The following is an 18,055-nucleotide window of genomic DNA, read 5'->3' on the forward strand; positions in this document are numbered from 1 at the left end:
AGGTGTGGACATTCCTTTTACGTTTCTTATTGTGTTGCGTAAGTTGTGTACTGAACAAGAACACAGTGTGTCTGTGGACATTGGGAGAAATATTGTTTGTGACAGGTGACAATGGCAGGTACGCATCAGCTAATATTTCAGCAGCGGTATTATTAGCCATCTTCTTGTCACCGCATTTACAGGACCAAAGAAATGTGTGGTACATTGAAATAGATTTTATGTCACAGTACTGCTCAGCTTGAGCTAAACAATTGTACAGAGTAGTGCCTATTTTCTGATGTTTTATCACAGCAAAACAGTGAATATCTAGCTAATGTAATACACTCTACCTGCTTCAAGTGGTAGCAAAGAAACAATGCTGCACTTTCTGTTTCTTGAGGAAATTTGCACAATTGTTTTGAAACACCATATTTCACCAATTTCTTACGTTGTTGTTTACTACTCGCCAGTGTCCCTACTCAGTCCAGCCTCCAATTAGTGTAGGTGGTATGGGACCAGCTGTAAACAACAAACACTAATTTGCTGGTTACAAGAACAGTGAAATCTTCCACCAGTATAGGCCATAAAGTTTATGTGCATTGAAACGAGGATGGACAATCACATCATTATGTAAACAATACAGGCATTTCCAATCCATGTGTCATATATTATCTATATATGGTTTGGCAGCACAAGAATGAATGAGTAACAGCATGCAGTACAGCACAACAGTTGTGACCTGATCTTCAAGAACCCCACATGTTCACACTTTTTCGAGTTCCATTTTCTATAGCCATAGGAATGGTCCACCAAAGGTTCAGCCCTGGGATTCTTGCAGATCCGGTCACAATTAATACATAAACTTACATTCATCTCTTGGGGAAGGATCTACTGAGGGTACATATATACTCTTGAAAGATTTTTAGTGATTGAGATACTGTAGTGGACCATTCACACATATATCCAAGTGTTAACAGGTTAATGTGGTAAGGTTGAAAATAATATAATGTATTGCTTTTTGAAGAAATAGTTCTAGAGTAGGCATTGTAGCAATATAAATGTGGGTGATTCAAAACTGAGTATGAGCTTCTACTGCTAGTCAGCAAATTTTGTTAGATCTCCTGTATTTCTTACTTGGGTGTACAAGAAACATCCTCAATACTTTTAATTGTACCACAATAATTATTGCTTTGATTACTATATTTACAAGTCATTCCATTTTTTACTGGACTCATGTCTGTATGTGTAGGCCACTAACTGCATAGCTGTGACCTAGCTAGAGAGTTTTGCATACACTGTCACATTTAATTATCTATAAAATCATCTTTAATATAGCAATCTGTTGAATTTTAAACTATTAAAGTCTCTCAGCAGCTGGGGACTGCCAGTAACTTTGTTGTGTTCCTGTTGGAAAATACCCTTTAACTGTGCCCCTGCATGGGTAACTAGTAGGTATAGAGAGTTCGAAAGTAAGAGAAGTTTGGGCTGAAATTTTTGTTTGCGTGGATTTTAAAGTGTAATAGCATGATGTGATAAACAACATCACTAAGGGAAGGCTGGTACAGTGAACACAGTCTACGGCAAGTTTCATGAGTGTTCCCTTGCCCTCTGGAGTTATGGCTGTCTAATGGAAAAATCTGAAAAGAATGAATTACCACTAAATTATCACCAAAAGGTGCACCTTCAAATGTACAACATAAATCAACTTACTCAAAACATTAGTGTATGTTTTAGAGAAAGAATACAGTAAGTAAAATATAGCAATTAAAAGTTGTTATACCCACTGCAGTGTAGCTGTCAGCTGCAAAATTTTATTGATTTTGATATTAGCAAATCATGTAAAATAAATGTGTTGCATTAGAATCACTGTGACATACATACATACACACTGTAGTCATTTTAACTTTCTGTATGTAGGAGCTAGAATTCCAATTATCACTAGTGTTTCTCGAAGTTCACGTTTATCTGCTAATGAGGGGTGAGTTGTGACAATGGAAATGGCATTATTGATTTGGTGCAATTTTCAACAGGGAAAGGATTGACAGTGTAATAATATCCATTCAAATATCCAATGACTCACAAACCAGGACTGATCTTGGTGATGAACCTGTAACACTGGTTTTTAACATTGGAATGGTATGCCAAAATTGAATGCTTAGAATGAAATTGTGGACAAGTATTTGTTTACATTGAATTTTATGAATTAGTGTAAGTACATTGTAATATAACTGCTTAATTTTTCTAGGAAGAAAATACAACTCGATTCAGACCTCATTGTGCATTCTTTGACTTTTCCAAGTATGTAAAGAATTGTATGTTGACATGTTAATGATGTTGACATATCATGTAGTTTGTCTAATCAAAGTGGAAGATTTTCAGTTGATGGTATTGCTGTGATCACCAGGAATAGTACATATGTTCAATGTGCCTCCAACCACTTGACCAGCTTTGCTGTACTAGTGGATGTGTCAGGAGTAAGTTTACCATAAAAGTCACATCAAACCGAACCAATCAATGTAAATACATATCTAGTTGCGTACTTTTTCTTTGAAGTTAAATTCTTTCTTATATGTTACAGCATATCCACACAAAAACAGCCAAGTTGTGTTCAAAATGGTGTGGCCTTAAAAGCCAAGGTGAAAAAAGTTGTGAAATCAAAGGTGGTGGCCAAGCAATAGCTGTAATGATGCTAATGCTAACAAATTTTTAACAATGCACACATATCTATCTATGTGAGTATCTATTGTTTGCCTGATTGTAGCAGCATTTTGATGCATACATCTGGGATCCCTGCTTACTTTGCAGACACAATGCAGAAGCTGTGTAAGTTGAATTATTGATCCTTCTTCAGCTTGAGATGGACAAATGAATTCAAAAAGTGCTAAGTAACTGTTGTGTCAACATTTTTCCATCACAGAGGAGGAACAGAAGGCCTGACTTTAACTCTTGCTATGGATAAGTATGGCAAAATTGTTTCCACAAGGCATAAGGAGTTTTCCATATTTCCTATAAGGTAGAGAGGAATCAGTTTTTTATTACTTTATTGAGAAGCTAAGGTGCTGCCCTGCTGTCTACTGTTAGATCATCTACTGTAGTGAAAGATGAACTTCTTTGTCATATAATTCCCTGTAATGGGGTGGTAAATTCTCGGATTATAGAAAGCCAAGGAAGGCCAAGCTACATGCAACCCACTTTATGATACTGTGTGGTAAGAGTGTTGGTCTTTCTGCAATGCAAGCTTCACTTGTCTCATTATGTGCACTGTGATAAGTCAACGTACTCTAGGGGTGGTGTTTGCTGCTTTTTCTTGCAAATTATACATTTCTCACACCGACTTCTTGACCACACGATTATATATAAATTCTTTAAAAAGTACTTGCTGTATTCGTGGGCTACGCTGAGCTCTAAAATTGTTGTGGTATCCAGATGCTGCTGACTGAGGACAGGTAAACTTTGATTGTTGGGTAACTTAAATTCAGAGTAGCTAGGTACGTGATGAAAAGCATTAGTGTAGATTCTGAGGCATCCTTCTGTGAGAAGACTACCTCAGAATACCAAGGCAGATTCTACCTTGGTAGTCATCTTGCAGAAGTTTACGTAATTCCAGCATGGGATTTCCAAGTAGATTGTGCTGAACCAAGACAGCCTGCTAAAGTACGCGGTGATGTCCAGTCCAGCTTGGGGTACATCACAATCTGTAGCAACTGTGGTGGAAAGAGGGTGGATCATGGTGAAACCTGAAATGGAGAAGAGAAAAAACTGGTTCATGTAATTTCTTGACATTTGGTCAGCGGTGGGAATTTGCATACAGGATATTTTCAACATGGAGGTCAATGTTGTAATAGGCTACAAAGAACCAAAGGCATTTGAGCTTGTACATTATTTCTCTATCTTTTGAGGAATCTTTGCAGAAAGAAACTGCGAAGCCCTGGTTATCACATTGAAACAATACTTTTTACTTGCAATATTTGGGACCCAAACTGCACAACTGAACAGAATTTGGATCACTTCTTTTGCCATGATAGACACTTGCAATTGAGTGGTTGAACATTGCCACTGAAGCCATAAACCTTCAAAGTATGCACCACAGCCCCATGATCCTGGGGAGCCTGTATTCCACGGAATAGCGGAATAGCAGAATTACGGAATAAGCGAAAATCACATTCTAAATATTTTGTTATTGTTTATAACCTCTATAACGTTTTAATATACATACCTCACCTCATAGAGAACACAATCACGATGGCACCGATCCTCGGGGCAATCTTTAAATAGGATATGTACAAAGATATTCACTCTAGAACAGTCTAACTACCATCAAATACACTTCACTACACAATCGCTAGAAAACTAGAAGCTCTTTGTGCTATACTTACTCATACCAGCTGTCACACAAACTCTTCGGCCAGTTAGCTAGCTGCTCGTGTGTGACAGCTGGTATGAGCAAGTATAGCACATAGAACTTCTAGTTTTCTAGTGATTGTGTAGTGAAGTGTATTTGATGGTAGTTTAGCTTAGTTAGATTGTTCTAGAGTGAATATCTTTGTACATATCCTATTTAAAGATTGCCCCGAGGATCGGTGCCATCGTGATTTTGTTCTCTATGAGGTGAGGAATGTATATTAAAAAGTTATAGAGCCTATAAACAATAACAAAATATTTAGAATGTGATTATCGCTTATTCCGTAATTCTGCTCCGCTATTCCGTATTCCGCGGAATACAAGTTCCCATGATCCTGACGCATCTTGTAATCTGCTGGATGCAGGCTTAGAGCTTAGACCATTCCATATTTCTAAGGACAAGTTAAGTCTGATTGGAACACCATTCCCAATGTTTCTCTTGGCTGCTGTGGCATACATGCAGGGAATGAAGGATCAGCCACAACATACTATTTTGTGGTATGTTGATTCAGAAGTAAGAACAAAATCCATCTCTTTGTAGGTTTTTCCTTCCCATCCAGTAGTTAAGGTCTTGGCATATGCAATCAAGTTCTGCAGGTATCGATTTCTATGCATAGGAAAGTTAATGCTGTTGAAGGGCCTTCTAGTTTTTCCATGACCAAAGAAATGCCCAATTCTTCAGAAGTGTGCATCAGAACTGCCAGGTTATCTTGGTATAGAGTTGATTCTGGAGGTTCCATGACTAAGAAATTGTATGGAGACTCCTTGCTCTTTTGTTAAACAGGCAAGGAGGTCTTCCAATATGCCAATATGTTGGGTACAGAACTTAGCCTGAATGGAAGGCATGTGTTTAAATAAATCTTGTCACACCAATTCATGGCTAGAAGATAAGGTGTGCTCTTTATGTTCAACTTTGCTAGCAATGTGTTGGAGCCCAGCATTAAAATTGTTTGAATAACACTGTCCACAGTAATATACGACAAACCACACTAGTCTTTCTGTATGCCATCATTTAGGCCGTACCTTCTCAGGTAGGAGAGGTAAACTATTAACCTGCATTGGTCAGGTAGCACTCTGCAGAGTGGTGGGTCCATTCAACAACTATCAGTTGCCCAATGTCCAGATCAGTTGATTTGGTGTAACACCAAAGAAAATTCTTTGTAAAATTATGTATCAACTACAGCACTGGATCAGCATTCTATTGATAACACACTAGGTTAGATGGCTGCAATACATGTGTCATTAGCCTAGTGGTAGGTGTTGAGGTTGATGCAGAGGTATGATTGCCTGAATCCCAACTACATTCGACAGATATGTGATGCAAGCTCAAACAGTGCTTGCACCTGCATGTTGAAGATTTACTTTGAGCTGAAAAGCTCAAATGCCGCAGGGTGTTAACTGTGTTGGCCCACTTCAGGTTCTTTGAGGCTGCTGCTTTTAATCAAAAAGTGTGTTTCTAGCCCAACCAATTGTTGTCATAACTGGATTGCAGCACTTGAATTATTAGTGTCTGGTAACCTACTAGATTTGCCACCCACTTGGGCTGAGACTTTGAGAAAACTGATGTGTATATTCCAAAGCATTGCACCCTTTCTAGAAAGTTAGTAACAGTTTTGTATCTCTTTGAGTGGTGTTTTGCTTTGTCCTCTTCCTCATAAGCTGTTACAACTCCCAGAATGAGCTCTGCCAGGTCTATAAAATGACCAGATTGCAATTGTATCCTGGTAACTAGCTTCCCATGCACATGAGGGAGACCTTCACCAATGGTCAAAGATGGTGGATCAGAATCCTGGTTGCTTTGTAACAAAGAGATGAGAAGGTTGTCTGTCCTCAATAAACATCTTGCACCCACCACCTGCCTCAGTCACAAAGTAGATTATCGAGAGTTTACATGGGCTCCCTACAGCTGGACAAGGGGGGTGACCAGTTGACAGGGATGACAGTGGTGTCAAGAGTAGATTAATCAGTTTGTACAATACACCAAGTATTTAGTTAAACCGTTGTATCTCTTTTTGATACTATCTAAATCCTTAACAGTGGATTTAAAAAACAACGGTTTTTAAAGCTCAACTATTTGTATGAAAAGTGTACATATGAACGGATACAGACTGGTGTGTATTAATATCTAAACCAAAACAACCAAGCTGTAAAAAAGAGTGCGGCCTCCAAAAAGGCCAGGATGTGAAATCCAAGGTGGCGGCCAAGAAATAGCTGTGATGGTGGCAAAAATTTTAATTATGACCATTCAGGTGAAATTGCATTGCCTCCTCCACTAGGATTCAGCACCAAATTCACCTGAATTGTCGTAATTAAAATTTTTGCCATTAACCTACCATCACAGCCATTTCTTGGTTGCCACCTTGGATTTCACATCTTTTTTTCACCCTGGCCTTTATTGGGACCGCACTCTTTTTACAGCTTGGCTGTTTAGGTTTAGATATCACTTCTTTTTGTATTGCAAGCCACAAAGCCAGTCATAAACTGGCTTTGATGCTTCCTTTTAACTTTTTTTTTTCTATACTGCAGGAATTGTGGAACAAAAGAAGTATAGCTATTTGTTTGATTAAATATTTGTATAATTAACACTGAATGATTATCACATACTGTAGTTAATAAGGTGATTTCTTGAACTATAGCTGAAACTCTCATTGTAGCTGAACTCTTTTCAGGGTGACTTGTTTCTAGCTGCACTCTCTACATGGTGATTTGTTTCCAGCACATATTTCTTCAGGGTGATTTGTTTGTAGCTGATGCCCTATAGGGTAACGTGTTTCTAGCTGAACTATCTACCGGGTGACATGTTCCTAACTGATCTCTCTATATGGTGATTTGTTTCCAGCACATATTTGTACTGGATGATTTGTTTGTAGCTGATCTCTATAGGGTAACTTGTATCTAGCTGATATCTCTACAGGGTGACTTGTTTCTATGTGATCTCTCTACAGGGTGAATTGTTTCTAGCTGATCTCTCTACAGAGTGATTTGTTTGTAGTCGATCACTCTACAGGGTAACTTGTTTCTAGCTGAACTATCTACTGGGTTACTTGTTCCTAACTGATCTCTCTACATGGTGATTTGTTCCCAGCACATATACTGGGTGAAGCTGATCTCTATAGGGTAACTTGTATTTAGCTGATGTCTCTACAGAGTGACTTGTTTCTAGTTGATGTTCTCTACAGGGTGATTTGTTTGTAGCTGATCTCTATATAGGTTACTTGTTTCTAGCTGATCTGTCTTCAGCATGACTGCTTTATTAGAGTATCTCAATCTCTCACTCTCGCACTTGCTACACCAAGTTGCATTTCATGTTATAACTCTTTGATTTTAAGTATGATTCTTTTACACTATTAAAGAGCCTTTCTAAGATGATTACTCCATCTGTCCGGCGATTTTCAAAGCATCACTCTAAGTGATTTATCTGGTAGGTGTGGCAAGTAGTTGTTTTTTTATTAGCTAATCTTGATTGCATAATTGTTACAAACCATTGGTTTTTCATTGTATCTTCCTGGTGTTTAGCTTAATTTCTTTCAAACCACAAAAGGTTTTAGGTTTAATAGTTAACCTATTCACCCACCGATTTTCAGCTTCTTCCCATAAGTGGTTTACCCTGTAGGCGTGACAACATATTGGTGTTATTTTTCATGAATAATCACTAATAATTTCTTCACTGATTATCGTATTTCAGCCAAACTTGGTACCAAGATGTGCCTTTATACCCCTTCTGTATACAAAAATTCAAGGAAATTGGATATGGTGTTCGTGTTTTATGACAGTTTTTGTAGGTGTACAAAACGAGGAAGAAAAATAAGAAAAAAACAAAGAAACTAAGTCAATTTTTGAAGTCGCATATCTCGGGAACACTTGAAGCAATTTCACTCAAATTTGGTATGTGGAGTACATACATTGGCGGGCATGTCCACAGCAAAAATCGTCTTGTTTCATCAAGGCAGCACAGAGCTATAGAGGTGTGTAAATAGCGTTTTCTTTCTTCCTGTTAATATACTCACGGGTGTTGTGTACCAGCTTCTTGACCACATGACACACTACTGTATGTCTTAATACTGTAATAAGTTTGCTAACACAGCTGTTTCTTGAGCAAGAATGTTTTTGTATCTGGATGCAGTAGTAGAGGTCTAAAATGACATCTAACTAAGGCATACCGATAATATAGTTATAAAATAACAATATTGTACCTTTTTAAAAATACCAGAACTGCTCAGCATTACTCATGGGCACTAGTTTGGTCTGTGGTGTGACCACTACCCTGGCTACAAATACTGGGCTTTATACTCCAGTTAATTCTACTGATGTCTTATTTCTCAGCACATTTGATTTGTACCTTAACTTCTAGTTTGCTAGTAGCAGCCAGGACTCAGGAGTAGAAGTGCTGTAAGAGCAACAGATACACTTTTGCTCTTATGAGGATCTTGTAGATTTTGTTATTCAACTACAATAGATCATTCTTGTATAACTGTGTGTCATAGTTATCAGCATACAAAAGCTATACATATACAGATCAAGATATTTCATAGAGCAATTAAACTGTATTTTAATATAGGTAGCTGTCACCTACTTTCATGATTTAGAAATTCATGTTAATGTGGTTATTATATATACCAGTGATAGTAGCTACTGTTGTCCATTATTGTCTTGAACACACAGTGTGCTGACTATACTTTGTATATCATTCTTAAGTTATCACATTGGTGTATGTACTTGGTTGTATTGACCAGGTTGGGTTGTATTGACCTTGTTGTATAATTATGTAATATTGTGTCAAGAAGAGTGGATGGATACTACTTGCTATTGTAATATTTATGATTTTTTAAGGATAAAGGTGGCCAAAACACTCTGTCAATTGCAAGTTACACTGGATGTGCAATATCTATTGTATCTCTTCTGATTACCATTGTTGTACTGGTCTTATTTAGGTATGATTTTCCTTATTTGTGACTGGATTGTGAAAATATCCAAATTGCACATGAGAAATTTCAAGGATGGATTTAAGCCATTATAACTTGCCTATTATAACAAGCATGCATATGTATGAAATTTATATAAGAAACACATCAATTTACTATCTTTCAGACCACCTCTAGTACTTGTAACTACTTGAGAGTATGGGTGGTAGGGTGGGCAAGAGATAGGCTTCAAAATAGAGGCAGCTGAAGTACAGAACAAAGTTGTGCTGGCTCCTTAGTGGCTGCTATGCAGCAAAATCAATGCAGAAAATATTTGGCCAGCTATATTAGGCCATTTACCAGTATACCACTGGTTTTTGTCAAGCCAGATCCCTCACAAGGCCAGAAACCACCATTCTGATTTGCCACACCTCCCAGAAAAGACATCTCTTAAAACCAGACTTGAGTATATTATATACTGTAGTTTGAGTACTACTGAGGGTCGAAACCAATAGTATGGTAATGTAGGTATCCACTGGTGGTGTTAGTTTGATTTTGCCTGATGTGCAATTTGGATCGGTTTTGTAAAATCTGGTCACATTTTTTATGTGTAAAGTGAGTCTATAACATGTGTATAGGGAGAGCATCTTTAATCATGTACAACACTTCATACACCTCAACCTCTGTATTGCTCTACTATTGGGACTGATAACATTTGTTAGTGGTATTGAAATTGCTAGTAAATACAGGGTAAGTACTAGAACGTACTAAAAGTGTGTGCTATATATTCAGATAGTTGTAAACTATATTACAAGCCAATTTGATTAGGCCAGACATTATCTAGGTCATTATTATGTTTTCAGCATTAGATGCTAGTGAGTACTATTAACATTACTCTTTATTACAAATAAAATACAGTAGATGTTTAGCTTCAGAATACAGTCAATGACTTGTGTATAGTTACCAAAGATTATTCGTAATGTTTTGTGTTATTATCGTAGTACTGTATAGTAGAGATCATACAGGTTTAGACATCTTGCCCAAAAATGTCAATCCAAGCCTTATTTTTTCTTCATGCCAGCTTGGCAGAATTGGTTAGTCATAATCAAGCCTTCAGAGTGACTCCAAACCCTTTCAACAAGTTTATATGGAATTTTGAAATATATTCTATTAACTCAATTTCCTAACAACTGACTGTTGCTGTCAGCAAAGCATAACTTGACTACAGTAACACCGTGGGCTTGATTTCTTCACTGTTTAACATCACTTCAGCTTGAAATGTGCCTTTTCACCAACTGCAGTAGCTATATAGTGCATATATTATGGATCCTCCTTTGTGTCTCTTTCTTTCTCCACTACCTGCAGAGGTACTCTCACACTCTTCATTTTGTAACATTGTATAATTGGTAGAACACGCTTGAAAACCAAGCCACTTTACTTTTCAGTAATTGATCATCAGTTGCAATTTCCATAGTGACTCCATTGTTTGCTGAGGCAATTCCAGTACTGTTCTTACGTAGTTTGTAATGAAGTAAATCTACTGTACATAACGAGTGGAACATACATAGCTGAGAATGGCCACATCACTTTTTTGCAATAATTGATGGTCGGAGCACACATTCATAAGGTGTCTGGCTGGCACCATCCTTTCCTTTGATGTGGTCCACCATTATGAATAATATTACAAATACACCTGCAAGTATAGTGGATATTTAACAGCAACACTATTGACAGGATGTATGTAACTGACGTAGGAATTAAATGTCTGCTAGTATAGCTGCAGGTCTAGACCTCCCTTGTTCAATTAATGCTTTTGATTTATATGATCTCTACTCAAATATAAAATTTTCCTAACACTAGTTTTGAAGTTTTGCCAAAATTATATTGTTGAATTCCATTATGCTATAATTACATCATTGCATTACTTTGAATCTTGATATTTTTGTAGGCCATCTGTCTCATTGTGGCTATCTTACTTCATTACTTCTTCATGGCTACATTCAGCTGGATGCTTTGTGAAGGAATCCTATTGTTTATTTCATTGCAGTATTTGTTTTATGAAGGAGCTTTTTTGAGCCGGAAATTCTTTTTCTTGATTGGTTGGGGTAAGTACTGTCATGATTGATTGTTCAAATACATGGCTTGTTTGTCAATATATGCAGGACTACCTATTCCCATTGTCATTGCTTCAGCAGCTATATCACATGACAAGTATGGTATTAATGACAGGTAATCATATAACATTATATTAGTCCTATCATAAGTGGTCGTTTTACCCTTTCTTATAGGTGTTGGATATCTGAAAAGAAGGGTGCCATTTGGGCATTTATTGGTCCCATGTTAGTAATCATAATGGTAATTACACTATTTAAGCAAGCATGATGATACATCCTTATTGTTGTACGTAGGTCAACTTGTTTTTCTTAGCTTTTGTGACTTATAAAGTATATACAAGTAAGAGTAACAAAGAAAGAGCAGTGAAAGTCTCTAAATTGGACACTGCTAAGTAAGAGTGTACATAATATTATGTTGTGTTCAAATGTAAATTGGACAGTAAATTTCAACACTTTTTGAACAAGACTGATTTATACTGGAGTGCTTGGCATGCAAAACAACATTCTTCATGATTAATTTTAGTAATTTCATAATTTGTATAATAAGGATAGGCAATGGCAATGGAAAGTGGGAAAGAACAAAGTACTATTAGACTACTATGTTAGCTTCCCTCCAACAATGAAATAATTTCTATCAGAATATGGCCTGTAGTAAATCAATAAAGAAGTCAAACACTCTAATATAACAATCAAAAATGTGACCTGATCTTGGAAAACCTACCTTTTTGGCAAATTCGTCAATTTTCTGTGTAGCTTAAATGAGGTACTGTGTGTTCATCTATCTTGTGTTAAAAATTTAGCTTAATATCTTTAAGCATTCCTGAAAGATTGCCGATTTAGTGTCCTGTACATTACAAACTAACTTTTCTAGCTTTCCTTATTTTTTTGCAGGGACATAATTCATTGCCATCACATACCACATCAAAGGAAAGAATGGTGCCAGACACTTTAATCATGCGACTGAATGTATTCCATTGACTGAAATGTGAAGTTGCTATTCTGTTTCTTTTTCAGCTTCTTTTTCAGATTCTGTTCCACCTAATAAATAGCATTGCTAATAAACAATTGTATGTTAACACCTCTGCCAATCTCTATAGAAATTATGGTTGAATGTGTGCCCCAACTATCAACTGTGAAGTGGCCATTTCACAGCTATATATAATACATGTATGTAGTGAAAAAATAGTATAAGAAACACTTCTGCAATCAATACAGTCACACTACAGAAAATGAAGCACTGAAGCCATGTTGTAAGTTTCTACCAATCAATACCTACACAGTATAAAGAACTGGGATGCAAAGGAGGACTATCAGAATAATGTCCATGATGCGTGTATTGTGGCTGCTGGGGTTGGCAAAAGGGCACGTCTCGTGCTGAAGTGATGTTGAACAGTGAAATCAAGCCTGTAGCCTAATCCATAGTTGAGTTATGCATGGCAGAGGCATCAGTCAGCTAGCAGGAAAAGAAATTATACACATAGAAACTTGTTGGAAGGGTTTGGAGTTGCAGACATTTATGGTCTTAGTTATGCCTAACCAATACTGCAATGCCAAGCTGTCCTGAAGAAAACGTGAGGCTGGTTTTTTGTGATATTCCTGGGCAAGAAAGCACAAACCTTCATGACCACAGTACTGTCATATTGTATGATAATGTGTTAATTATCATACAATTGGAAGTGTTACCAATTGTCAATTCACTACAAATTGTCAATTCACTACAATTGGAAGTTACCAATTGTCAATTCACTACAATTGGAAGTGTTACTTCCAATTGTATGATAATTATCATGTATCATACAATTGGAAGTGTTAATTTATAGGTCAATGATAAAAGCAGCCATCATTGTCACTCCACTTCTTGGATGCACGTGGGTATTCGGACTGTTGGCTGTTAATAAACACACAGTTGTGTTTGCATGGATTTTTACAATTGTCAATTCACTACAGGTACACTAAATGTATACACATAATTACATGTATTGTGTTATTTTCCTACAATACAGGGTTTTTCCATTATGTATTTTTATGTAGTGAGGGATAAAATGGTAAGTGATGCATTCACCTATTTTTATACGTTTATTATTATTAATTTACTACTTACATCCAGTGAAGCTTGCTTCAAAGAATTTACTTGGACAGTTATTGCATGGACAATAACTACCATGTTGTCCAGTAAGGTGTTAAAACACTACTTGTGCAATGTTGACAATCAAATTAATGCAGTGTCAGCATGACATGCTTATGCAAGCTGAATATGAAGCTATGCACATCAAAGTGCCCACATTTGTTTTCAAACCAGTTGCATATCACAGCAGTCATAAGTTTACCTTGGCTGAACATGAAGCCATATATCAAAATGCTGACAGTTGGATATAAGCCAGTATATCACAGCAGTCGTAGTTTCGCCTCGGACTTCATGTTAATTACTAAGATATTCTACTCCTGCTGTGATAATAACTATAACTTATGGTACATATATAGAACTGATGAATTGCTTGATATACTAGAAATATTTTTACAAAATAAAAATTCCACAATATGTAAAAAAATTAGCGATAGCACTTCAAACTTATTTTTATCATTTTATTGTGCATACATAGTTTACGAAAAAGATTAAAGGTCTGTTCTGTGGAAAAACTACTCGTGGTTCTCACTCTTTTGAAAATGTGAGTAAATTACATTATGATAATGATTTCTGTAAGGGCTCAGATATGTTATCACCACCAATAACATTGAATAACATATTTGCATAATTCACTTGTATAATATAGTCTGCATTTAAAGATAATAACAAACAGTTTGGCTTGGTTTCAGAAATAGTATTACTGTATATCTCATAGGACACTAAATTCCTCCTCAATAATGTACACATATATGGGAATGGTATCTGTTGTTTGGTACTTGTAAATGAATCACTATCTATTGGACGACACTTTAAAATTGCATTCAGACAATCATTATTTATGTATTGAAAAGCTTTCTTTTCCATAGGCAAACCAATATGAATTACATAAAAGATCAAGAGATTTAAGTATGTAATAACAGTGTGATTCTTATTGTGTGTGTGTGTGCGTGTGTGCGTGTATGTGTGTGTGTGTGTGTGCATGTGTGTGTGTGTGTGTGTGTGTGTTAGGGATCTGCAATACATATTGATATGGCAATATATCGATACAGCAAACATACGATACTGTACTTATAAAATATTGATATATTGAAATTTTCTAGTAGAACAGTCAGTGATCGCTCTATTACTCTAACAGTACTAGTGATCTCTCAGTTCTTAGAGATACTCAAATAGAAAGCCTCTCCATTACCTGTGCTATGAAATGCAATGTTACAGGAAGCCATACTAATACATGTGTCTAAGTGCTGCTGTTATGGCTAAAATATTCTTACCCGGGGTCTTCTGAAACAGTAACTGTTGCACTTTAAGTTAAAAGAACTACGCCTCTAAGCAGTAATCTGCTGTATATACTAACCATTTTGATAACTCATCAAAATGTGAACATTTTGATAATTCATCAAAATGTGAAGTAATCCTGATAAGCCTTTGTGGGAGCATGCAATAAATTGTTTGTGGTAGCTAATTGTCTGGATAGTGTAATAGACCATATGTATCAAGGTAGAAATTGTAACAGCACTTTGAGTCGGGTCTCTATCATGCTAAAAAATCGTATCAGAACACACAAGCTAATTATCACATCTTTTCAGTATAATACATCTGTAATTTATTGACATTCTCATACACAGTGAATGCAGAATCAATGTTGGCTTTTTAAGGCACAGATAAATTGGATATTGTTACAACAGTTAGCTGATATGCTAGCTTGTACCAGTCATAACTAGCCATGACCACTTCATTATAGTATTGTGATACAGTATCGTATTGAACAGTTTATTGATGGTGATACGTGATCAATAAACTGTTCAATACGTTATGTTTGGCCAGTAAAAAGTCCTAATATAGCTAATACACTATGTATAACTCTTGGTGATGCACAATCGTGAATCATCACAGCGCAACGGGAGGCATAGACTGATCAGTATATAGCAGCATCTACAACACGTATATAAACAAAGCCTGATTATATACGTGTAGCGTCAACCCAAACGTATAGGTCAGTCTATCCCGAACCTGGACTCTTAACTTAGACGGCACCTCTGTATATGTCACAAGTATAATCGTATTATAGACTCACACAGAATCACACATACCTCAATACGGCTGCATACTATCCTCTATACAGCTGTATACGCTTCTGCTAGACCCATGCCTTGCCCTCAAGATGGCCCACATCCCTTCCGAAATACCCTTTTAATTAATGACATCGCTTTTGATTTATTGTTGCTTTTTCCCGTGAGCCAAAACAAAGTACAGTTGTACAATAATGAAACTGAAAAAAAATGGTAAAACAACCTCATAGTTAATGAGTTTTCAGTTATAACAGTTCTGCCTGATCATCACTGAGCTATGTAGCAAGAACCCACAACACTAGCCAATCCTTGCTTTCTTCATTCATACTGAGAACAATCACATCATTTCTTCATCTGCAAATAGTTAACATTAATGTTCATACTTCGCATGTTGTAAATATACTTACCAATGCCAGTTTCAAGGTGAGTAGGTGCATTGAACTTGTGGAGTCATTGATGGGACTGCTGTAGTGCATGAGATAAAAATTAGCAAAACCACACAATACTAGATGAATAAAAAATTGGAAATTTTAAAATGGGAATAGGGATCGCTGAAAAAAGCCACCAAACAAGAAGCGATCGCTGGGGTAGTAATGTAAACCACAAATCCCTATTTTGACTCTCTGTGGGTGGTAATGTACACCACAAATCCCTATTTTGACTCTCTGTGGGTGGTAATGTACACCACAAATCCCTATTTTGACTCTCTGTGGGTGGTAATGTACACCACAAATCCCTATTTTGACTGACTTCAAAATGACAGAGCATGTAACTAAAGTTTTATGACAGAGTCAAAATAGGGATTTGTAATGTAAACCACAAATCCCTATTTTGACTCTGTCATAAAACTTTAGTTACATGTTCTGTCATTTTGAAGTCAGTCAAAATAGGGATTTGTGGTTTACATTACCACCCCTCTTGTTTGGTGGCTTTTTTCAGCGATCCCTATTCCCATTTTAAAATTTCCAATTTTTTATTCATCTAGTTTGTGTACTTTTTATTAACCCAGTAATGGATTTGTTTTACTGATAATGATAATTGTTGTAGATATACGTAGAGCAGTTTACAATTAGTGGCTGTCAAGTTCAGTGTAAGCTTTGTTGTTATCAGACACACTTGACTGCATTATTAGAGTATTTACCTGACTGCTCTTGGCTGTGGACGAGACTACATTACACACAACAGTGAGCAGCTGTTGTCTAACTTGTCTTACTACATGTGTCAGTCACTGTGAGGACTCTAGTCTCTTACTCACATTAGCATCCTAATGCAGTGTTCATGAATATACACACACCAAATGGTATGATACTGAGCTAGCTATACCTGTCATAAGACATTGAAGACATGGAACTCTGACAAGCATATAATTATAAGTTAAAATATTCAGTGGCTGTGCATTTATTATTTCAGCCAAGACCGTACACAATAAGAAGAATCATAATTATATTATACAGATTTTCCATGGGTGCATGGGCTACAACACTGGCTCACTGGTGCACAGTAGTATAAATGATAATATAATGCTATGTACAATATAGTTTGTGCAGCTAGAGTTTGTTGTTCATGTGAGTATTGTATTCATTGAGTATACCACAGTGAAGAAATCTATATGTTGACATGTATATGAATGCATGACTTCCCACAAACAATAATTTATGTGTTATTAACACTTTACAGTGACCAGCACTGAAGGTCTGAAGCTAATGTGCATGCACACACATCATTCACAACAACAAAGTCAGGTACTGTGTATAGCTGCAATGCCTATTATAAACCATGGGTTAGCATGAACGTGAGCCATGTTGTTTACTCAATGTGGTCAGACAATTAAGGCACTCACAAATAGTTTTAATTTTAATTAACACTAACACTGACTCCACCCAACTTTAGGCTTTACGTGGAAAGGAAATATGGTTTATAGAAACTATTATTCATAACAATGAATAATCTCTGGTGTCAGCGCTATCACTTCTTTATGTCTCTGAGAGAGCGCTTGTATGGTCGCTCGTAGCAAATCGCGACCGTGAGCTTACAGGAAGAAGTAGACTATACTTACCACGCAGAGACGCTATGCGAGATCTTCTAAGTCTAAGAAGTGCTGTTGAGTACTTGGTTAATGCTGCAACAAAACCCAAAGGAAATCCTGTAATTTTATTGTTATACGGCTTCTTTAGTATACGGAGCTGCTGCCAATAGTGTAATGATGAAGAGAACTTAGAAAATTTTCGAGGTGTAGGGTGGTTGGCAATCTGTGGAATACGGGCTTATTAATAGGTCATGGACACGCGGGAGGACTCAGTAAGCATGGCTATATAGTTTTTAGTGTGGATAACTTTGTTGTACATGAGTGAAACAAAATAATATTATGAATAATAAGAATAATAATAATAATAATACTAAACGGCAAATTTCAGTTTTGTCCCAAATAACATGCTGTTTCCTTTTCACTTGATACTTACTAGTGGA

At 36.6% G+C, this 18,055-nt stretch overlaps 2 protein-coding genes across 3 annotated transcripts in view; both read left to right on the forward strand.

Annotated features, from left to right (window-relative positions):
• LOC136254560 (hemicentin-1-like) overlaps positions 1 to 2,116 on the forward strand; it is a 55,940-nt gene extending 53,824 nt beyond the window's left edge. For both annotated transcript variants that reach the window (XM_066047297.1, XM_066047298.1), the window contains 2 exons: positions 1,897 to 1,957; positions 2,010 to 2,116. The gene's annotated coding sequence lies outside the window, so the exon portion shown is untranslated. The remainder of the gene's footprint in view (positions 1 to 1,896; positions 1,958 to 2,009) is intronic.
• LOC136253704 (adhesion G protein-coupled receptor L4-like) lies at positions 112 to 11,791 on the forward strand. The gene is made up of 12 exons (XM_066046362.1): positions 112 to 118; positions 1,897 to 1,957; positions 2,010 to 2,115; positions 2,225 to 2,277; positions 2,330 to 2,453; positions 2,741 to 2,802; positions 2,897 to 2,992; positions 9,920 to 10,031; positions 11,230 to 11,386; positions 11,444 to 11,510; positions 11,570 to 11,636; positions 11,690 to 11,791. Exons 1-12 carry the CDS (start codon positions 112 to 114, stop codon positions 11,789 to 11,791), a joined length of 1,014 nt encoding a protein of 337 aa, XP_065902434.1.
• The last annotated feature ends 6,264 nt before the right edge of the window (positions 11,792 to 18,055 follow it).

The sequence above is a fragment of the Dysidea avara genome, chromosome 4, assembly GCF_963678975.1.
Source record: "Dysidea avara chromosome 4, odDysAvar1.4, whole genome shotgun sequence".
Lineage (NCBI taxonomy): Eukaryota > Metazoa > Porifera > Demospongiae > Dictyoceratida > Dysideidae > Dysidea > Dysidea avara.